Source organism: Trematomus bernacchii, unplaced genomic scaffold (genome assembly GCF_902827165.1).
Source record: "Trematomus bernacchii unplaced genomic scaffold, fTreBer1.1, whole genome shotgun sequence".
Classification (NCBI taxonomy): Eukaryota; Metazoa; Chordata; class Actinopteri; order Perciformes; family Nototheniidae; genus Trematomus; species Trematomus bernacchii.
Window position 1 is genome coordinate 12454868 of NW_022987564.1, and position 24673 is coordinate 12479540.

The 24673-nt window shown below is 41.8% G+C and overlaps 1 protein-coding gene across 1 annotated transcript; it reads right to left on the reverse strand.

The window, feature by feature from the left end:
* Positions 1–16291: 16291 nt before the first annotated feature.
* Positions 16292–17473, reverse strand: LOC117477764 (vicilin-like seed storage protein At2g18540). Its single transcript, XM_034124509.1, has one exon. It carries the CDS (start codon positions 17471–17473, stop codon positions 16292–16294), a length of 1182 nt encoding a protein of 393 aa, XP_033980400.1.
* Positions 17474–24673: the final 7200 nt, after the last annotated feature.

A 24673-nucleotide genomic window follows, 5' to 3' on the forward strand; every position in this document is an offset into this window, starting at 1 on the left:
GTTCAGTTAGCATATATGCTAACTGAACATGCTCGTTCAGTTAGCATGTCAAGCTAAGATATATGTATATATTTTAGCTTGACAGATGGAACAATGCATGTACTCGCATTTTTACAAGAATCTGATTTTAAATATTCATTGAAGGTGTCTTTCACATTTGAATGTTTTAAAAAAAAAACATGTATTAGCTGCTATACTGACATGCACATATGTATAATTATATTATTATTTTAAGTGTGGTTTAAAGTTAAATGATATATAGTTATTGGGTAGAGCCAAGTAACCCAGGTGGATGCAATCAGGCCTCTGTTTTTAGATGGGGTTTGTGGCCATGCTGTAGGCCTGACATTTAAACCATAGACCGTATATATAAAGATTTAAACTAGCTGAAGGGCTTTCTGTTCGAACCACAGTGACATCTAGAGGTTGTTTTGTGCATAACATGTCAACCAAAAAGGTAGAGCTGGCTGAATCAGATGGAGTTAAACTTTTTTTTTTTTCAACAAGATATCAAGACACAAAATGTGCTCTACCAAATGGTGGCGCTGGCAGTTAAAGGGTTACCTTCTGAAAGTGAGGAAGTATGACCAGCTTTGTCCCATAGGATTATACAGGCCAGTCCATTGCTGCTTGTTTAAGGAGTTAACTATTTCCAATATTAAAGTCACTGAAATTGTATTCTATTTTATTCACCTATAGACAAACAACACAACACTCCGTGATGGAGCACGCCCAGAGCTCAACAAATTGGACTCGGACACCTTCCAGTGTCCATTTTGTGAAAGGACCGGGTCATACCCTGGTCTGATGGCTCATTTGCAGAGCCACCAGAGGGCACTTGTGAAATATGGAGGTAAGTACATCTATAATTCTATATGATCATTGTATACTTCATCACATTACATTACATGTTACTTGTTAGATGTGTTTAATGCCTCACACATTATGGATACATGTGTTATTTCTGTGCCCCAGGACATCCTTGGTGTAAATTCATTTTGAATTATAAATTGAACATTAAAAATTAGATTTATATTCAGGTTATGAAGTGTTAATAATGCTGGAAAAATATCCTTATTTGGGGTAGGCACAATATGAGCATAATCACACATTCAATCTGCAAAAAATCAGTTTATAGGCAAAAATATTATTGTTGGTGACATGATTATTTATTGCTCTCGCACAAACACCTTGTTTCAAATTGCATATTTACAAGAAATTCATGTTGGTTTGTTTCTAGAATCCTCTAAACCACTTTCTGTCTCTTTTTTTTAGGTTATAATGTTTATAAATGCCATCTCAAATGTGTGGCCAGCAGCCATTATCACTGTGGCTTTTGCCCAAGAATCATTGGGAGAAAGGAGATGTTTATTAGTCACTTTAAAAACTGCTGCACTGAACATCCAACTACGTTGGCGGCGGCCCCAGCAACCACAACGACTCCTCCAGTGATGGCCCCGACGGCCGCTCCAGTGATGGCCCCGACGGCCGCTCCAGTGATGGCCCCGACGGCCGCTCCAGTGATGGCCCAGACGGCCGCTCCAGTGATGGCTCCGACGGCCGCTCCAGTGATGGCTCCGGCTGCTGCAGCAACATGGCACAATATTTCCACAGCCCCCAACATTTTGATGTCAAAGTGCAAAACCACAACATGTTGTTTTTGTAGCCTACAACTAAAAAGGAACATTTTTCACATGATGTTCTGTTCAATAAATGTTCATTGAGGAAAACGGTATCAGTGTCTTATTGTATATTCATCACAGTGAATGCAGTGCATGCTGAACTTGCCGGACCATATACTGTAGTTGAAAGTACACAATGAAACACTGGCTTGCTTGTATCAAATCAATACAATTCCCACATGCCCTACCCCGGAACCTGCGGTCTTCAGACTCTGGCCCCCCGCACCAACCTGCGATCCTTCGGGGACAGAGCCTTCAGTATGGCAGCCCCCACTCTCTGGAACGCTCTCCCTGCGGAGATCTGCAACATCCCCACGCTTGACGCCTTCAAAAGGGCCCTCAAGTCTGCCAAGGTCTTTGGCCCCAAATCTATTTGTGTTGTCTGTCTAACTGTTCGTCTAACTGCCTTTTGTTATGTTTGTTTCTACTCCTGTTCTTTTTAAAGCGACCTTGGGTCTCATGAAAGGCGCTATATAAATCCAAGTTATTATTAATACATCATTGGAACGGTAAGAATCTCAGCTACAACACTGACTAAAGCCTTCCCATCTCCAGTATGCCTACATGACAAGCATTTTTATAATATACAGTAAACATATCTTTGACTTATTAGAGAAGAGACAATCATCAAGCCAGATACCAAGGTATTTACAACAGGCAACCACTTCAATTACTTTTCCTTTATGTTATTGTTATTTGGTTTTTATTAGTGCTTTTGTCGTTTTGAAGGAAATTAAAATACTGTATTGAGTTGGTTTCTTCTGTTTTGGAAGCCTTGTATATCTTTTTGGTCTTGTTAGAAATACCCCATGGTAAAACGGTGTTCTAGCAGCAGTTAAAGAAGCTTAGTTTGCTGTCTTAGACTGCCAGTTGTATTAAGATGGTTTGTTCACAATTTACACATAAAACCTAAATGTTCATCTGTTTATTGTTCTTCCTTTATATTCAAAGCATGTTGATTGTCTATTGGCTATATCTTGACATTATGTTAATTTGATCATACTTGCCATACATTTATTTTAATTTATGCGATTCCTTCAAAGGTTTTGTAATAGACCCCTAGTACTTTTAATTTATAAAGTAATAATAATACATGTGAATGATTGAGCTCATTAGTGGCCTGACTGGCCCTCCTAATTTGTTCCTTAATGACCCCATGATGTGATAATGTATATCTTAAAACCTTTAACAACTATATTTAGATGTTCACAAATATCTACATTTATGTATAAAATACATGTGTAGCAGTTAGACAAACATAATCAATAGATCATCTCATTAATACCTATTTTATATATTAAAAAAAAGTTGACTAAACCACCGTTTGTTGACAAAATGATTTGGGTTGAAAGTTATACTGTTGTGTCTCAAACGGATAGACTAGGTTATTAATTTATTTGCCTAATAGTTGCTTAAAATGCTACAATAACATTTGCAATTCGTTTTTAATCTGCCATGTACGATCTCAATAATAATAAGTGTCGTCAATTCGCTTTTAATCTGCCATGTACGGTAATGTCTCTCAGCCACCGTAGTGTCGTGTCAGGTGGGCGTGTCGTGTAGTGGGCGTGTCGTGTAGTGTCGTGTACTGTCCGTGGCCGCAGCTAGACCATATTGCAACTTTTGAGAGAGCGAAACGTCACAGATTACCCGGCATGCCTGAGAAGTACCCGTATGTGCGCTCATAGCGCATGCGCAACTTTAACCATGCCCCCCAAAATGCTCGTTCACATCAAGCACGTCAATTTGCGTACACGTAACAGCACCGCACGTTCATGACAGCATGGTAATGTTTGTTATGATAGATTTGATATTAACGAGGCGGCAGTTAGCAGCTAGCGGTTAGCTAGTAATTATGCTAATTTACACATCAATCGTTATGTACTTTTATATTACGCTGTAACAGGATCTAGTGATATCCAAGCAACAGAGCTTCATTTAGCATGAAATAATTATTGCACTATATATATATATATATATATATATATATATATATATATATATATATATATATATATACACATATGCAACAGTGCAATAAGCTTCTTAGTGCAATAAGAAGCTACAGGGACGTTAATCTACGTCGGTAATATTAACTTTATTTAATACAACATTTACGGTACAAGATTTAATCATACAGCCCATGTAGTATAATATTTTACAAATGATGAATTACAGCAAACATGTGCAATATATCCATTATTACAGCTCCGTGGGCTGGCAGTAAGGCGATATGGGTCCGTTCTTATTGTGCATCCATGGGTAAAGATAAACGCATGTAGTGCTGAACACGTAACATGAACGTGCCGGGCGGCGCGGTCCCGTGGGTTAGATGCGCGTTCATAATGCAGAGGGAAATAACTCTCAGAATAACGTTATTAGCACATTTTACAACTTGAGGAACGAATGTTTTTAATAAGGGCTATACAAGTGTTCATACTGGGTAGTTTATTTAGTTTAAAAAAAATTATCCAACGATTTACAGACCACTCTTTCCCCATGTAAGTCAATGGGAAAAAGTGTTTCCGGGCCTGGCAACCAAAAGGAAGTGTAGTACCGCCGTTTGGCCAGCACGAATATTTTCATCAGAGTCCGGCGCACTTCCTGGGGGCTTGCACTGGGCCCAGAAATACTTTTTCCCAATTGACTAACATGGGGAAAGAAACGTCTGTAAATCAGCGGATAATTTAAAAAAAACTAAATAAACTACCAAGTATGAATTATTTTATAGCCCTTATTAGAATCATTAGGTCCTTAAAGTTGTAAAATGCACTAAAAGCCAAATCTAGATTTATTTTCTCTCTCCATTCATTCTACTGAGCCGAGAGTGGGAGCTCGGGTGGCGGGGCTTAAGGAGCGCATGCTCTGTGAGCGCACATACGGGGTGTTTCACTGGCCGTTTCTCAGGGGGTGTTTCTCAATCGCGAGTAAAGCTGCTTCAGAGCCACTATTTCAAGCATACTACGTCATCGAGTGCCGCCGAAGTACTGTTCCAATCTCCAGCATACTTGGAAATCTACCGAGCCCGGCGTACTCCGTTTGGAGAAATATCGAGGCTGCACATGAGTAGACTCCGCGGTCTTAAAATCCCCACAATGCTTCGCGCACGGACCAATTTCCCCAAATCTGTGACGGAAGATGTAAGGCGGGGCCTCTCATATGACGCACACCTGCACACTTGCTAGCCTGTTCCACTCTTTGTTTTCCGAATGCCAGGAAGTATTCTTGCCTCGCTTCTGAAGCAAGATGCTCGGCAGACATGTGCTACCAAGCAAGCGTACTCGCGATTGAGAAACACCCTGTGTTCTCCAAATGTCAGGAAGTATTCTTGACTCGCTTCTGAAGCAAGATGCTCGGCAGACATGTGCTACCAAGCAAGCGTACTCCCGATTGAGGGTGTTTCTCAATCGCGAGTAAAGCTGCTGCAGAGCCACTATTTCAAGCATACTACGTCATGGAGTGCCGCCGAAGTACTGTTCCAATCTCCAGCATACTTGGAAATCTACCGAGCCCGTTGTACTCCGTTTGGAGAAATATCGAGGCTGCACATGAGTAGACTCGCGGTCTTAAAATCCCCACAATGCTTTGCACACGGACCAATTTCCAAAATCTGTGGCGGAAAATGTAAGGCGGGGCCTCTCATATGACACACACCTGCACACTTGCTAGCCTGTTCCACTCTTTGTTTTCCAAATGTCAGGAAGTATTCTTGACTCGCTTCTGAAGCAAGATGCTCGGCAGACATGTTCTACCAAGCAAGCCTACTCGCGATTGAGAAACACCCTCAATCTCGAGGAAACTGGCTTCCAAGCCAATATTTCAAGGATGCTACGTCATCAAGTGGCGCAGCAGGACCGTTCCAATGTCCAGCATACTTGGAATTCCACGAGGCCGCGTCCTTGGTTTGGGGGAAATTTCGAGGCTGCACATGGGTAGACTTCGCGTCCTTAAAATCCCCACATGCTTTGCGCACGGACCAATTTCCCCAAATCTGTGGCGGAAAATGTAAGGCGGGGCCTCTCATATGACGCACACCTGCACACTTGCTAGCCTGTTCCACTCTTCGTTTTCCGAATGCCAGGAAGGATTCTTCCCTAGCTTCTGAAGGAAGTGACTCGGAAGACATGTGCTACCAAGCAAGCGTACTCGCGATTGAGAAACACCCTCAATCTCGAGTAAAGCTGCTCCAGAGCCACTATTTCAAGCATACTACGTCATCGACTGCCGCCGAAGGACTGTTCCAATCTCCAGCATACTTGGAATTCTACCGAGCCCGGCGTACTTCGTTTGGAGAAATTTCGAGGCTGCACATGTGTAGACTCTAGAGATGGGTGAGTCCTGATTCATCCGGATCATTAACCCGGATCCTAGTAATGAGCTGGTCGTGACGAGTCTCCCCTCTCCATTAACCCGAGTCCTTTGAGTCCTACACCTGGTGACGTACAAATTAAAACTATAAATTGCGTCACTCGCTACTCTCCTTATAACATGTAAAATCACATTACAACGTACCCCAGTCCATCTGCCTAGCCTTTAGCAAGTAGGATAGCTGCCAGAAGTTATCGTTTGGCTCAGGGGACGCAGATCAGTGAAACTTCCTGCAGACTCGTGCGGACTCAGAGCCGTAAACGTAGCAGATCCAGAGATCCAGGCAGACTCATCATGCACGAGTCAACAGCAGACTCAGATTCGCAAATCCTGACTCACTGAATCAAGGGAACTTCCTTCACTACCTGCAGACTCGTGAGTCGTGGGGACTCAGAGCCGTAACCGATCCAGCAGATCCAGAGATCCAGACCATACATCCATGATGCAGACTCGTCATGCACGAGCATAGCCGCGGGAACTGGGAAGTCATTTTACTTAGGGGGTGCGGACAAAAGTGGGGAGAGATTTCAACAACAGTAACATGAAGTTTTTCAAATGTACACAATTTGCAGCCCCGCCTCCAGCACCCCTACTTCCCGCAGCTATTGTGCACGAGTCAACAGCAGACTCAGATTCGCAAATCCTGACTCACTATGCAAAACATAGCAGACTCGTGCGGACTCAGAGCCGTAACCGTATATAGCAGCAGATCAAGAGATCCAGCAGACTCATCGTCATGCATTTTTCTTTTTGTGATCAACATTTTTTATTAAAGCAAAAGACACTGTGTAGCGGAGGTTAATGTAACGTTAGTTTAAAATGCTCGTGAAATGCAACAACTTTTCGGTTTCACCAGTAGGATTTCTACGCTCTTGGTGATGCTGACTCATATGACTCAAAGGACTCATATGATCCGGATCTCTTCAATGACTGACTCAGAAGACTCCGAGTCCGTAAAAGGATCCGGATTTGCCATCTCTAGTAGACTCCGGTCTTAAAATCCCCACAATGCTTTGCGCACGGACCAATTTCCCCAAATCTGTGGCGGAAAATGTAAGGCGGGGCCTCTCATATAATATGACGCACACCTGCACACTTGCTCGCCTGTTCCACTCTTCGTTTTCCGAATGCCAGGAAGTATTCTTGCCTCGCTTCTGAAGCAAGACGCTCGAGAGGCTTCTCAATACTGTAATTTCCTCGTTCCTCCGGTAGTGACCCGGAAATGGATGTCCGCGCACCATGTTGAAGGACATCTCATTTCTCTAAATGCACATCGAGGACCGAGCATCGACCATCGAGGAGGCTCTCTGGAGGAGCTATAACCGAGGATACACTGATGGGTCCTCCACGGCTCCTCCATGGATGCATTTCCGGGAACGGTGGAGGCGTGACGCACGGCCAGACTTATCTCAGCCAATGACAGCTCTGCATGCATCCCCTGGATATTATTTTAGTAACTGCTTTCATCGCGACGCGATGTTTACTGTGAGAACAGCTGTGAGGTCCGTGCAGAAAGCAGAGCAGTGTGTAAAATATATATCACTCAGTATAACAGGCCTACATTACTCTCTGTATTTGTATGCTGTAGTTAAGTAGATATCTACAAACAAAGAGTCGATATTTTTCTAAGACCATTTAGTGCTTCACATAATAAAATACACAACGGCTGTAGCCTGATTATGCTTTAGGAGCTGTAGGTGTGTGTGGTACAGTGTGTAGGTGTGTGTGTGGTACAGTGTGTAGGTGTGTGTGTTGTACAGTGTGTAATTGTGTGTTGTACAGTGCGTAGATGCGGCGGACAGACGGGTCTCAGTTCGTTTGGTGTCCTATGCATACTTTTAATACTTGTAAATACAACTTTTGGCCCGTAATTTCAATTCCCCATTTCAGCGACCAGAGAGGGGGGGGGGATATATCCAGTCTCTGATTGTGTTACGCAGTGGCTATGTACAAAAGTGGTGGGGGCACAAAAAACTTAGATGTCTATATATAAGCTTCTGCAGTGACGTGCAGTGAGGTTCATGGCTGGTGAGGCACTGGCACTGACTCTTCAGGTTTACAAATATTATATTTTGACCTAAACCAAAATATAATATTATTTTCAAAACCTTTTTTTGTCTGATGCTCTAAACAGCTCAATAGGGACACACTGTAGACACTAATTAGAAGAACACAGACTAAAACAGCAATGTACAGACGAATCAGATGATTAACCATGATCTTAAAATATATTTTATATTTTTTTTTATTTATTTTTTTGCATTTTTTGCATTGGCATATTGCAGGCATGTATTTACAATTACTTTAGTTTTGACAGTAGAGACAATGTAGCTTGAAAGGAATTCGTATTAAATCGTGTTTTATATCTACAGCTGCCTGAAGGCATAATCCGCAGGATCCTTACATTTGTCGTTCTTGAGGATGGTGATCCTGCAATCTGCACGCTAGCCCTTACCTGCAAGAGCTTTAAATACATCGTGAGCCAGGGGTCATTCCAAAAGGAAGCCCACTTCAACTGGCTTGACAGTAAGTTTATAAAGTGTCTTTACTTCTGCCTTCTCCTATCCTAGTATTATGAAGTTGATTGACTAAGAGTAAGGTCAGCTAAATTAAGGAAGGTTTTGTTGTTTTTCTGTCTGAATTGTAATTTTCTTATGACATTCTACTTCAGGTGTCGTCAACTGGAATGTCTTCTCAGAGGGACACAAACAGGAATTCAGGAAGGCCTACCAAATTTCCAGGTGCTTTCAGTGCGACAACCTGTATAAGGACGTTGGCACAGGCTACCGGGGAAGTGGACGGCGAGGAATATTACAGGGTTTTTACTCAGAAGAGGGCTTCCCGGGGTACTGCAGCTGGAGCTGTTGTCTGGTGGTTGAGGGAACAGCAGACCCCGCCTCACCCCAGTGAAGAATCCACAGTGCCCAATAAATAAAAATGTATTCTGCACTGAAATTCCTCTCGTCAAATTGCATGTTTATCTTTTGCAGCCTGGTGCATAAACACACTAACAGTTGTTTTTGAGTAATCTAGCACCTCTTCAAAGACACATTTGATTTGATTTATTTCGAACGTGTAATACAATAAAAAAAATATATATAATAATGAAATGAAACAAGAGAATTATGATACTGTAGAAACATAAGCAGTATCAAATTGATTCAAAGGAGTTTACACTTATTTAACCCCACCCCTTCTCCCAAAAACTAAATTAACAGTTTTGTTTTGTTTTAACAAAATATACATCTAAATGTATGTCTACATACAATATACATTTACAATTATAAATAGATTATATCATTATTACTACAATATATATATTTATGTTGTATGTCAAATTTGATAAGACGAATATAAAAGACTATCTTTTTACATCTGACATACAAAATACATTTGTTATTAAAAATCAAAAACATATTAACAACAACTTGTTGTTAATAATAATAATAATGTAATTTCAGTAAGAAAAACATTTTCATGCATTTTTAGATGGTTAATAACAAGCATTACAATGTCTAAAGAGACTCGCAGTGTATGAGACTCAATACTCGCTGGTTGTACTTTTGCGGTCATCCAATCCGCTAGGTGGCGATGTTGCAAAACAACTAGGGTCCTGAGAGAGTGCGGTCCTGAGAGTGCATCCTCCGAGGCTGCAGCTTCATACTATTGTTTTTGGAACAGGGCTGGAATAGAGGGGTATGAGGCATGGCTACAATGGGTGATCTGTTTGGTATTTTAAAGGTCCCATGTCATGGCCATTTCTACTGATCATAATTCCATTGTTGAGGTATACTAAAATAGATTTATATTGTGCAATTTTCCAAACTCACATTGGTTTCTCATACAGCATCTCTGTATAGTATGTGTATTCACTCTCTGTCCTAAACGGCTTGTTGGAGCTCCTGCCCCCCCCCCCCTCCCTATGAGCCCAGTGGCCGTCTGCGAGACAGCGAGACAAAGCGAAACCCAGCCCGAAACCAGCCCGAACACACACCGACTCACAGCCTCGCCGCATCCCGCCGTCTCATGGAGGAGAAATCGGCGGAGCTGCAGCTGAGAAAAGATTGAGTGTGTGTGTGAGGAAGTCCGCGGATTGGTCCATTTGGACCAATCCACGGACTTAACGTAACGGCTCCGCGGACGTAACGTAACAGCTCCACGGATTGGTCCATTTGGACCAATCCACGGAGGGGTCGTCGTTACGTCACTTGGTTCCCGGAAGAAAAAAATTGAAAAAGAAAATCTCCAACGAGGCGTTTTGGGGCAGCATAGACACGTATTTTCTGTGTTAGAGTTTTACTCGCTACAGGGTGTACTTTGAGGGTTTGTGACTTTGCAGACCGTTTACATGCATAAAAACCTTCATAACACACAAGGGGACGGGTAATAACCGGAAAAGCATGACATGGGACCTTTAAGCAAAAAACTTCACAGACATGTTTTGTATAGGTATGGCCCTACAATATATTTTTCAAATATAGCATAATAGGTCCCCTTTAAAGTTAAAGATGTATTTAATTATTATTTTCCTGAATTTGTTGCACATTTTCTTGAAAAACAAATCCTATTGTGGGCTTTGCTTTTAATTTCTTTATTTTCTATCCTCTATTTCGGATCGAGCAGGAGCTGGCGAAGAAGGGTGTGAATGTTACGGATTATTTTGATATGTGTTTATGCAGTGAATCATTATCTTTCTGTTCTATCCCTGCAAGTGCCTTACACTTGCATTCTCTCTAATATCCAACAGGGGGCGTCTCCTCTGGTTGAACATATCAGGTTTTATAGAAGTTAACGAGAAAATAGTCTTCTTATCACTTCTGTAGGAGCCATTTTATGGGTGTTGTCAGTGGCGTTTTTATATGTACAAAAGTGGTGGGGCACAAAAAACTTAGATGTCTATATATAAGCTTCTGCAGTGACGTGCAGTGAGGTTCATGGCTGCTGAGGCACTGGCACTGACTCTTCAGGTTTACAAATATTATATTTTGACCTAAACCAAAATATAATATTATTTTCAAAAGCTTTTTTTGTCTGATGCTTCGATTAATTTTAAACAGACAGTTCAACAAAAGGATACCCAAAAAATGTAATTTTATCATTTAAATATTGAATTGTTCTCTCTTAGTAAGATCCCATTTTCAATAAAATGGCGGTCTTACCTTGACTTGAAGATGAAGTCCATTTGCCTATCCTTCTGGACAAACATTTCTATTACTTTTTTGTAAAAGTCCTCCTTATCTTCTTGTAGTTTCAAAAGTCTATCATATATCTAATCCATAGATTTATGATAAAAAAAATTATAAAAGTAGGGTAGACATGTGGATATTATCCGGCTAATCAAAACGTGCATTTATCTAACAGGTACGTTTCCCACAGATCTTATTTCGAGCTATTTTCTAAAATCCTCTGGAGAAATCTCATTGCTTTTTTGTGCTTACTTCCTGGTTCTAGGACGCGCCACTGCAGCTCTCTCGTCTCCTCTTCACACACCACACTTTTCGCGGCACACGTACTTACAGCCAATCAGCTCTGAATGATTTGAGATGACGTATGGTGGGGATGGTAGCTCCGTGCCCCTCTGGTCATTATTTTTTTGCCACACACATTACATTACAAAATACTCTGAGCATGCGCAGTGTAGTTTTTACAGTCACCGTTCACTTAGACAGCGAGAGGAAGGGGCATAATCAGGTTTTGTCCCACATGGCTCTAAACAGCTCAATAGGCACACACTGTGACTGTAGACACACTAATTAGAAGAACACAGACTAAAACAGCAATGTACAGACGAATCAGATGATTAAACATGATCTTAAAATATATTTTATATATTTTTTTTTTTTTTTTTTTTGCATTTTTGTAATCATTATTTGCAGTGGCGACTGGTCATTAGGGGCAGGTGGGGCACAGCCCCACCTAGTGTCAGCAGAAAGTATTACAAATAATGATTACAAAAATGCAAAAAAAAAAAAATATATATATATAAAATATATTTTAAGATCATGTTTAATCATCTGATTCGTCTGTACATTGCTGTTTTAGTCTGTGTTCTTCTAATTAGTGTGTCTACAGTCACAGTGTGTGCCTATTGAGCTGTTTAGAGCCATGTGGGACAAAACCTGATTATGCCCCTTCCTCTCGCTGTCTAAGTGAACGGTGACTGTAAAAACTACACTGCGCATGCTCAGAGTATTTTGTAATGTAATGTGTGTGGCAAAAAAATAATGACCAGAGGGGCACGGAGCTACCATCCCCACCATACGTCATCTCAAATCATTCAGAGCTGATTGGCTGTAAGTACGTGTGCCGCGAAAAGTGTGGTGTGTGAAGAGGAGACGAGAGAGCTGCAGTGGCGCGTCCTAAAACCAGGAAGTAAGCACAAAAAAGCAATGAGATTTCTCCAGAGGATTTTAGAAAATAGCTCGAAATAAGATCTGTGGGAAACGTACCTGTTAGATAAATGCACGTTTTGATTAGCCGGATAATATCCACATGTCTACCCTACTTTTATAATTTTTTTATCATAAATCTATGGATTAGATTTATGATAGACTTTTGAAACTACAAGAAGATAAGGAGGACTTTTACAAAAAAGTAATAGAAATGTTTGTCCAGAAGGATAGGCAAATGGACTTCATCTTCAAGTCAAGGTAAGACCGCCATTTTATTGAAAATGGGATCTTACTAAGAGAGAACAATTCAATGTTTAAATGATAAAATTACATTTTTTGGGTATCCTTTTGTTGAACTGTCTGTTTAAAATTAATCGAAGCATCAGACAAAAAAAGCTTTTGAAAATAATATTATATTTTGGTTTAGGTCAAAATATAGTATTTGTAAACCTGAAGAGTCAGTGCCAGTGCCTCAGCAGCCATGAACCTCACTGCACATCACTGCAGAAGCTTATATATAGACATCTAAGTTTTTTGTGCCCCACCACTTTTGTACATATAAAAACGCCACTGATTATTTGTAATACTTTCTGCTGACACTAGGTGGGGCTGTGCCCCACCTGCCCCTAATGACCAGTCGCCACTGGGTGTTGTTGGTGTCTCAGTTTACTTTAATTTATATGTATAGTGCAATATTATTTTTGAACACTTGGTGGCGGGGTTTAGCTACACCAGGTGTATAAAAGGGGTCCTAGGTGACAGGAGAGGACGAGGACACAGGAGGAAGAGCATACCGATTCTACCAGCCCGGCCAGCCCCGGCAGATGCTCCTACCACAACTATTGACACAGTATACTTAAACCTTGGTATGTAAAGCAATAAAACATCATTCTAAACTGCAGCAAAAGACCGGAAATTCATCTGTTTGTGTCTGCGTCAGGATCACTCTAAACCATCCTGTGAAGTAATGGCAAAAGGATATAGGACATTGGAACATTAAAATTGCCATTACAACTTCATTAACTCAGTATCACTTGCAGCAAACATTTTCTTTATACGTTTTTGGTCTCAATCGAGAGAGAAACAATGCTGTTCGGGGAGGTTTGGGGTCTGATCGAATTCAAATTTGGTCTGGACCGTCTCAAGGCTTTGAGGATGACAAGTTATCAAAATCTTGAGTTTTCGTGAAGTGACCTTGCTGTGGCATGGCGGTTATTTTGGCGCTATTTCCCCAGGAAAAAGGAAGTTGTTGAAACTCCAGTTAACACCGTCTGAACTACTCGAAATGTTAAGAACATGACATTTTAAGAACACGAAATTTGAAGAACACGAAAAGTGTTCGGTCCTGACGCCATTCAAAAAGACACATTAACCCAAAGTCGTACTGGCAACTGGAAGTTGCTGTAAATTGATGGCACCATACTTTGCCAAACTTCTTCTTTAAGGCATTTTAATGGAGCCACAAGCCCTCCCTCTGCAACATCCCATATGTGTGTGATTGAGCACACCTTGATTTGTGCAGTGCTTAATAAAAAATGAAAGTTCATAAATGTTATATTAGTGTTTATTTGTATGATATTTCGCCAATAAACCTAATTAGAGTAAACTCACACATGGAGACTATCTGATCTCCAACAGAAAGATCTGACCTGAACCAGAACCTGTCTGTGTGGCATCAGTTTTAAATAGTACCGTGTCATATAAAAAGATACATAGATATTTGAACACATTAATAATAATAATAATAATAATAATAATACATGGGACTTGTATAGCGCTTTTCAAGAAACTCAAAGACGCTTTGACAGAGAATTAAAAAACAAACACAAAAACAAAGAAATACAAAAAGAGATAAAGGAAGAGAGGAAATAAGGGAAATATAGATTGAGTTGCAACAGCAGTAGAGGGGTTGTAGATTGGCCCTTTGAGGCCTCCTGAGCAGCAGCCTCATGATCTCCTGGTGCTGTTATGGCGCGTTTCCACTACAGCGCGGAGCACGGTTTAAGAGGGCTGTGACGTCAGCGGCCCGTTTTTGGTTGCGTTTCCACTTGGCCTAGTACCGGCCGGCGGGTCCTAATTCACAGTTTTTCTGGCCTCATAAAATCGTGGGTCTAGGGCCAGAGACAACGAGGCTGAGTCGGGCTGAGTATGCTAAACTAGAGAGAGAATCGCTGGCAAGGGGGCTACAACTACAACAAGATGGACATATTTGACCGTGATTTAATTGTAATACACGTTTCAAAATGATGCCAAAGTAACAACATACTGATACCGGTTAGTAAAAACCATGAATTAATGCTTTGACAAGTCTGCAGACAGACGGCAGGCGAAAAACCTTTTAAAATGCGTGTTTTCTAAATGGAGATTGGCTAAGCTAACGCAGTATATGCTCCGACCGTCCACACTCACAACAACGGCCTATACAGACATAAATAAAGCAGCGACTGTATTCGCCATGACACAGGCAGTCTGTGGTTTTTACTTGTTTAACTTTTGTCTAGTTTCTGAACATATATGAGGAGCTGTGAGCTCTGAGTGCTAACAGCTAACGGCTGTGTTGTTTTTCTGGGGTTCTCATTGAAGATGACGTCACGGCTCCGCCTACACTGCGTTACTATAGTTGCTACCCCTGGTACTAAACTGTAATGGCAATGCGCCATAAAGTGAGCCAGTCCTAACGAGGCCTAGCCATACCGAGCGAGGCCGAGCGAGGCCGTGTAGTGGAAATGCGCCTTTATTGTCATGAAAATGAGAAATATAGGAAAGACATTCAAATAAAGGCGAGAATAATGTGAGGTTTTTTCATAACCTGAAAAATTCAGATTGTGGGACAAAACCAGAACACCTGGAGAAAACCCATTCATGAAGACTATATTGACTTGGGGGGAAAAGGGGGAACAATGAAAACACATTAAATTAAAGGTATAGTAAAAAGATAGGAATTTAGAGGAGTGGGTTGGGGAGAAGGGAGTTTGTAGAACGGCCATTTAATTCCTCCCAGCTAGCGTGAGTTGCTCCTGCTTCCTCTTGATCATTTTTGTTTGCTCAGTGGCAAATCTGAGCAATGGTTCGCCTGTCACTGTCATTTGGGCCTGCAACACAACCTGAGGGGAACGGATTCTTACTGCAGGAGTGTTTTTTGTTGAGATTGTTGGGAGGAGGGTACTATTCTTTTCACTGATCTTCTTGTAAATTGTTGGGAGGAGGGTACGCTGCAGATTCTTTTCACTGTTCTTCTTGTAAATTGTTGGGAGGAGGGTACGCTGCAGGTTCTTTTCACTGTTCTTCTTGTAAATTGTTGGGAGGAGGGTACGCTGCAGATTCTCTTCACTGTTCTTCTTGTAAATTGTTGGGAGGAGGGTACGCTGCAGATTCCCTTTAATGTTCTCTTTGGTGTCCCGGATTTTAGGAGTGTCCAATCTGGGCAACCGTTCTCCTGTTTCTTTCACATGGTTCTTTGATGACTCTACCCCAGTTGGGGGAGAGCGTCGTCCTGCAGGTGCTCCCGGTGTTTTAATGGTTGGGAAGCGGGTTTGCCGCTGATCAGCAGTACTGCTCTCATTGAGCTGAAACTTGTCATTATCCAGGTACTGCTTGATCTTCTCCTCCGGGGAAGGGGTGCGCTGCCATCCAGAATTTACCTTCGTGGGCAACAGTTCACCTGCATCTTTTGAATCATGGCAGGCATCACCAGCTCTGGAAAGTGGTGGAAGAAAGTGCGGCCTCACATCCACCATGGCTTGCTTCAGGCTGTCGCGTTCCCGATACCGTTTCATTAAACGGGTCGGGTCAGGAGCACGTTTGAGCAACGGCTCACCAGTATCTCGACAGACGTAATCTGGCACCTCCCTATTTAAAAGGACACTGATGCCGTTCTGCTGCTGGAAGATGCTCGCCCACCTGCTGCATGTATTGCTGGATGGCTTTCTCTCCCTCAGCAATCTGTTTCTCCATTTCTCTGGCAGCATGTATTTCCTCTCTTATCTCCTGTTGAAGGAGGGCTTGCTTTTCAGCAGCAGCGGATATTAAAGCCACTTTATGCTTAATGTTGTTTTGTCTTTTAAAATAAACTTCTAGTTTATTTTGCTCCTCAGACAACCTGTCACACTGTTTCATTTGATTTAACAAGTCCAGGCTGCCCTCTTTCTCCTCTCTCTCCTTCTGTTCATTTTCATGATGTTTTTCCACTCTCTGAGTGGCAATGCTCTTCAGAGCCGCAGCCCTCTTCTCGTTCACGTCCTTCTGCCGTTTTATCACTTTAGCTTCTGCCTCGGCCACATCCTTGGACAACTTCACCTTCTCTCTCTGGATTTTCTCAGCAGCCTGCTGTTTTTTAGCATCTGCCAGTTTTTCTATAACTATATCCTTAGGAATCTGCCTCTTATTGAATTGTTCTGACTTCTTCTGTTTTCTCTGCTGCAGCACTTCCTCTCTGTCAGTCTGAACACGTTTAGTTTCCTTCTCCTTCATGTTCAGTTTTTCAATTTCCTTTTGTCTTAGGCAGTTTTTTCTATAGATTTCCTCTTTGTGAAGTTTTGCTTTTTTGTCCTTTGCCTCCAGTTCTTTTCGTTCCTCATGTCTAAGCTCCTGTTGATGCTGTTCATCGAGGGCCCTGAGTTGGTCTCTTTCTACCTTCTCCTGCTGTCTCTCCTTTTCTCTCGACAGCTTCTTCTCGTTGGTCTTCTTAACAAGCTCGTCTTTCAGAGCCAGCTTATCACGGCGTCTCTTACGACTTTCGTCCTCTTCTTTTCTCTGAGCATCAATACATTTCTGACGCATCTCTTCTTCCTTCTCCCTTCTCTGTTGGTCAGCCTTCCTCTCTGTCTCTCTCTTAGATGCAGCCATGGCTGCATTGTCCTTTCTTATTTTTTCTTTTAAGAGGTCGCTATTGAACTTTCTGACGCTGGCATTCTGGAAGAACCTCTTATCATTGGCTGCATCAACCGCTCGCTGCCGTAGATTTTTCTTGAAATCCACCTCATCTGCAGGCGTCTCAGACCTATAGTCCTTCTCTGCCTGTTTCCGCATCATTATTCCTTCCCACCCCTTCAATATGCAGGCTTTGTAGATTGGATGGGCCATTTCAGTTTGTTCTGTGTTGTCGTGTTGTGAAAAATACTGTGTGTACCGCAACCTGTGTTGTGTCTCAAAGAACTGCTGAACTCAAGACTCGTCCTATAAGAATTTGGCAACTTCAAAGCCATTAATGACATCATCGCAGATGAGAGGCAGATAGTGACCTCATCACATTCCGTGTGACATCACTTGACTTTGTTCTACTATTAAGTCATTCAAATAATTGCATTCCAAGTTGCCTACTTACAGTTGCTAGGCAACCAATGCTATTTCATTGACACCTGAGTCTAAACTAATGTATTCCAATTCAAAGTTCAGGTATATTAATTAGAAGTAAGAAATAGCATAAATATTAGTAAGTAAGTTCCCTAATAATGTTAAGTATTTCAGTATTATGATCTGTAATCATAATACTATGAATTCTCGTTACCCTTTTTTTTTTTGGGGGGGCGGGGGGGGGGGGGGTTGGTTTATGTATTTGGGATTCACCTTGAACTTTCCTCATGTAAGAGTTTGCAGGTTTTTCCTGTGTCAATGCGGGTTTCCGACCACAACTTGCACTAGTTGAGAATAAATGGCAGAATAAAACTGCAATTGTTTTAGTAACAGGTCAAATGTAAGATAACCACAAGAGGGCTCCATATTCTTTATAAAACATTTTCTAATTACTGTACAGTATGACACAGACAAAGGTGAATACTCTCTGAATAATCAACACAACAGAGCAGTGTTTAGGAGACAATCATTTAAATACACCATCTAAATTGTTGATGCAGGGAGTAAAGAATGTGGCTAAACTTGGCCAGTAGCATCTAAGAAAATATAATGTTAGCCATATTAACTATATGTGTAGGATCCACAGTATGTTATTATAATTTGAGATGCTATGAAGTAAGGATCTAACAACCTAAAATGAAGTACAGGACATTGATTAGACAAGAAGGACTTCAAAGATGGAGAGAGATCTTCAGCAGCCTTCCTGTACTGCCCTCTGGTGGCATTATTAACAATTCTTCAAAAATATTTATGCAAGAAAGTATTCAAAGAACCGCTCTCAAAATGCACAGGGAAGTATGAGACCTATAATACTGTATAGGTTTGTGTACATTTGACAAATCTGCTATACTTAAACTGCAAAACCTAGCACATGGTCAAGATTACAAATCTAAGAGTTGTTTTTATTTTCTTTGCAACAGCAGTAGTAACACTGCTAGTGCAAGATAGCCCCTTGGAGAATAAGCTACATGGGGACATATTGAGATGTTTATCAAATTCTCATCATGTAAATTGTAAATGGTGACTCAACTAACAGTAAAATATTCATAAACTTGATTTAGTATACTCTCTTTTCATACCTTAACCCCTTTCCCTTCAGAGTTTCTTTGTGTTATAGCTGTTGAAGAAAAAAAGCTGGCATGAAGAACTTAATTTCCTCTGTGTTCCTGTGTGTGTCCTCTATGTGGTTGCATTTGTGTGTAACTTGCATATCTGTGTGTGTTCATTGTATTCATGTAGCTGTTCATGTGCATTGTACACTGTTTGTCCCTTTTCTGTATATGGTGCCTCATATGTCTGTCTGTATATTATTTGACACTAATTATTATTTGGCCTGCATGTCGGTGTTGAGCGTGGGCATTCGTGTTTGTGAGTCTGGCAGGCAGCATTGTTCCCAGCAGTGGTGAAGGACACATCTCCATGGCCTGTGTACCATTCCTCTGCATGCTGCTATAAATAGCTTACAATGTTTTTGCAGTGTGTGTATACGTGTGTTTAGGTCTGTGTTTATTACTTTCACTTTCAGAGATGTTTGCCAAGGGAAGGTGAAAGAGAGACGATTGTTATAGAAGAAATGAGGAAGATACACACACACATTTTACTTTAAAAAAAGACCACCACCACCACCACCACAACACCATCTTGATACTTTTATCTAAAAATGTTGCAGTGCTATCAAAGCTGCACCCATATATCGAGTAGTCGATTTAAAGAAAATTAATCCAAAATAATTTTTGACAAGTGATTAATGTTTAAGTAATTTTGATGGCAAAGAAGCCAGACGTGATGGTTTCAGGTTGTCAAATGACTTCTTTGACATTTACCTATGTTATGATTTAAAATGTTCAGTTTTGTGCACTGTTGATCGGACAAAACAATCCATTTAATGTCTCATGTGTTGGAATAGGCTTTTTTCCTGTTTTATATAGGAAACTATTACTTGACAATGATTGAGAAGAACATTGGCTTATTGCTGCCCTATAGTATTCATGCAGAGACTAGAATTATTATCCATAAATCACCATGCACTGGAGTAGGCCTGAAATGTATAGGATAATACTCAGTATAGTAAGAGAGCTTTAATTAAGTAGCTACAGCAGGCTTTCTTGAGTAAATAGAGCCTACATGAAAACATTCCACGACTGAGTAAATGTTTTTCCGGTTACTTTCTGTGTTGTATTCGTATATTGTAATCACCGTCATCTTTTCCTCATTGACTTTATCCACAGTTGTGAAACAGCGCCCCCATTAATAGCAACTTGTGGAAATGGGAACCAGCGTGTGTGGTTAAACACGGTATTGCAGCCTTGCAGTTGAGGCATTCATCCCAAGCCTACCGAAGATGAGCCAGGTGAAGTCAATGTCCTTTGATTAGTATTCGACAATAAGTTATCTTAGTATAACAAAAACTGGGAAATGTAAAACTTCGGCACCATGAAGGAAAGGATAACAACCTTCTTCGTCTTCAGATAGCATGAGTAACATTTAAAAATATATATATTTTTGCCTTTCTGATGTTTAAATTGACTTTTTGACTTCAAATAAATACAGCTTTGTATTACAGTGGACAATATGGACACACCTCTTCTTATGAGTCTAGCCATGTAAAGCAATGGTAACTAAACTGGAAAAGTAAGCAAACTCTTTTTTTTGTGGATGTTAGTCAACCTTCCTTGCAACTGTCACCCAGAATATCCCTGTATTATAAGCAGTGGCGTTTTTATATGTACAAAAGTGGTGGGGCACAAAAAACTTAGATGTCTATATATAAGCTTCTGCAGTGATGTGCAGTGAGGTTCATGGCTGCTGAGGCACTGGCACTGACTCTTCAGGTTTACAAATATTATATTTTGACCTAAACCAAAATATAATATTATTTTCAAAAGCTTTTTTTGTCTGATGCTTCGATTAATTTTAAACAGACAGTTCAACAAAAGGATACCCAAAAAATGTAATTTTATCATTTAAATATTGAATTGTTCTCTCTTAGTAAGATCCCATTTTCAATAAAATGGCGGTCTTACCTTGACTTGAAGATGAAGTCCATTTGCCTATCCTTCTGGACAAACATTTCTATTACTTTTTTGTAAAAGTCCTCCTTATCTTCTTGTAGTTTCAAAAGTCTATCATAAATCTAATCCATAGATTTATGATAAAAAAATTATAAAAGTAGGGTAGACATGTGGATATTATCCGGCTAATCAAAACGTGCATTTATCTAACAGGTACGTTTCCCACAGATCTTATTTCGAGCTATTTTCTAAAATCCTCTGGAGAAATCTCATTGCTTTTTTGTGCTTACTTCCTGGTTTTAGGACGCGCCACTGCAGCTCTCTCGTCTCCTCTTCACACACCACACTTTTCGCGGCACACGTACTTACAGCCAATCAGCTCTGAATGATTTGAGATGACGTATGGTGGGGATGGTAGCTCCGTGCCCCTCTGGTCATTATTTTTTTGCCACACACATTACATTACAAAATACTCTGAGCATGCGCAGTGTAGTTTTTACAGTCACCGTTCACTTAGACAGCGAGAGGAAGGGGCATAATCAGGTTTTGTCCCACATGGCTCTAAACAGCTCAATAGGCACACACTGTGACTGTAGACACACTAATTAGAAGAACACAGACTAAAACAGCAATGTACAGACGAATCAGATGATTAAACATGATCTTAAAATATATTTTATATATTTTTTTATTTATTTTTTTGCATTTTTGTAATCATTATTTGTAATACTTTCTGCTGACACTAGGTGGGGCTGTGCCCCACCTGCCCCTAATGACCAGTCGCCACTGGTGTTACGTTATTATGAGAATGCTCTCATACTTTAAATTGTATATATTTATATAAATATATTTGTGTGTGTGTCCGCATCTGTAACCTGTTATTGTCTCTGTTGAGGTATAACATACAGAGACATGTATATTGTATGACTCCATGTAATACTGTGTACCATATTGTTTATGTAAGTAGCTGCGACTACTACTGTGTTCATTGGATAGCGCTGTAGCACATGATTGTGATGTCACTACCTGGGGTATAAGACCGTTGGAGTCACGCCCCTTCTCTCTCTGTCCTTGAGTCTCTTGACCTGTGTGCATCTAATACATAACGCCATGATGAATGGATAAACTTGAACTGCTGAGAATAGTCACCTTTCTGCTGCAGAGAGACAAAAGGTATAAGTCTAAATCTGCTAACAGGTTATGGGCCCAGATACGATGAATTATTCTACAGTTCGAAGCGCACGTGCGATAACGAGGCGAGAAGATTGCCTGTTAGCACAGTTAGCATAGGAGTAGCTAGTTAGCCACGTGTTAAGCTAGTTTAGCATCGGGAGAACCGAGGGAAGCTAAAGCTAAGCTAACAAGGACCTAAGCTAAGCTACTGAAGCTACAAACGCAAAAGCCATGGCCACGAGGAAGAGAAAGTGGCCCACGTTCGACGGGAAAGCAGAAGAGTATGAGCTCTGGGAAGAGAGGATGCTGTGTTGCATGCACGGAGTGGGATTGAAGGAGACCATCCTTCGAGCACCCGCTGGAGAGCTGACCGCGGCACTGAGGGCTCAAGACGACAAGCTCAATGCTGACGCCTATTGTGAGTTAGCGCCGCTACTCGACAATACCAGTTTAGGCCTGATATTCAGAGACACGAAGGACAAGGGCCGAGAAAGTCTCAGAGTATTACGGGAGCACTATATTGGAAAAGGCAGGCCCCGGATCGTCACCTTGTACATAACCATGACTGCGCTGAAGAAAGCTGATGAGACGGTTACGGCCCGTCCACACGGCGGCGTGCGTTGAAGCTTCACCGCTTCTGCCCATTCACTTTGAATGGGGTGACGTCACGTTTCGCCGAACTGCATTGTGGGAGCGAAGCGTAGCTTCAGAAGCGTTGCTCGCTGCAAAAGTTGAGCAATGTTCAACTTTTGAAGCTTTGGCGGAAGCGTCAGCCAATCGAATCATATGCCAGTACAAGCTCTAGCCAATCAAACCGCGTACTTGTGTGTCCGGGGCGGGAGATTCATGTGATTGGTTGTTGGTCGAATTTCAGCCCCCCCCGCCGGCAAGCTTCAACGCACGCCGTGTGCACGCGCCGTTACAGAATACTAGTGATGTGTCGGTCGCGAACGAGCCGATTCTTTTGAACGGCTCTTTGGTACGAACGAGGGGAACCGAGTCGTACTTGGTGAGAGCCGTTCTTCTTATCGTTCAATCAAAGTTGGTCCGCACTCACTGCCTGCCAAAATTCACTCGCCTTTTAAAAAGCTTGATTTTGTTCCCCAAACGTATTCTGTGAAGACCCGCCCCTACTCTGATTTGTAGGTTTCAGCACGAGGAGTTAGGTGGGGTGGGTCTTAACGGAATACGCGAGAGAGAGAAGTCATAACAAGTGGTACTGGACAGATAGACGACGTGTTTTTCGGATGTAAAATGAGCCAAACGCGAAAACGCAGCAGCATTTGGATGCACTTCAACCAAAACCCAGGCAGTGATAAAGCGCACCATTTGTAAAGGCAAAATATCCTTTAAAGCAGGGTCAACAAATAATCTCCATCGCCACTTAAAAACACACTACTAATATTAAGAGTTGCGTGAATTTCATTCAAGGCAAGGCAACTTTATTTACTTAACACATGCAGAGGGTAAATTCAAAGTACATTCACTGACATGAATGACATGGATATGGCGCCACCTTGTGTCATGTTTACAATGCAGATTATTGACATTAGGTCTGGCAATGCAGTCAATCATTATCCTGGTGATTATTTCGCAGATAAACCTAGTAACCCCGCCCCCTTTTTAAAAAAACGGCTCTTTTGAACGGCTCTTTTGAACGGCTCTTTGAAAGGAACGGAGCCATAAGATCCGGCTCCCTTCAAAGAGCCATAATTCCCATCACTACAGAATACATTATCCGAGCTGAGCAGATCATTACGGCACTCAGGAGCGTGGGAGAAGCACCGAGTGAGGGACTAATGATGGCGATGGTTATGCGGGGGTTACCCGAAAAATACAAGCCGTTCACACTAATGGTGACACACGGTGACAGTGAAGTAACGTTGGGACAGTTCAAGGCGAAGTTGAGGAACTTCGAGGCCTCAGAAGATTCAGCCCCAGCCTCAGACGAGACGAGCGAGAGGGTGCTGAGGGCCCAAGCAGCAACAAAGAGAAAGCCCGCCAAACGATTCATCCCCGAGGGCGACGGAGAACGCGCCTGCGCATGTTGGCGATGCGGAGAGAAAGGCCATCGAAAAGATGACTGCAGAAAGAAAGTCTGGTGTAGCTTTTGTAAAAGCAAAGGGCACACAGACAAAGCGTGCACAAAGAGGGACCGCGGTTATGCCGCTCGGTGCACGAGCATGCCAGGTGGTACCGGAGAAGCTGCGGGAGGAGATGACTACACCCTCAAAGTGCGAGCTGAAGAGACCAGCCTACAGAGACAACAACTACAGACCCACAGAAAAGGATTGATCGTGGACACGGGAGCGTCGTCCCACATCATCAACGATAAGAACAAATTCAAGATTTTTGACAGCACCTTCAAGCCGGAGAGACACAGCATGGAATTGGCAGACCTTTGGCGTACCTTCGGGGTGGCGCAAGGCAGAGGAGAAGCAGAGATGTGTCTGATAGACAGCGAGGGACGACGGTGTAAAGTGACTCTGAAGAACGCACTATACATCCCATCGTACCCCCAAGAACTCTTTTCCGTGAAGTCTGCTACAGCTAACGGCGCCAAGGTGTTCTTCGACGAAGGTAAAGATGTTCTGATGTTACCGGATGGTACCAGGTGTGACATTTATGTATGTAAGAAAATGTACTATTTGCAAACAGAGTGTGATGTTGAAGATAAGTGTCATATCAGCTATGA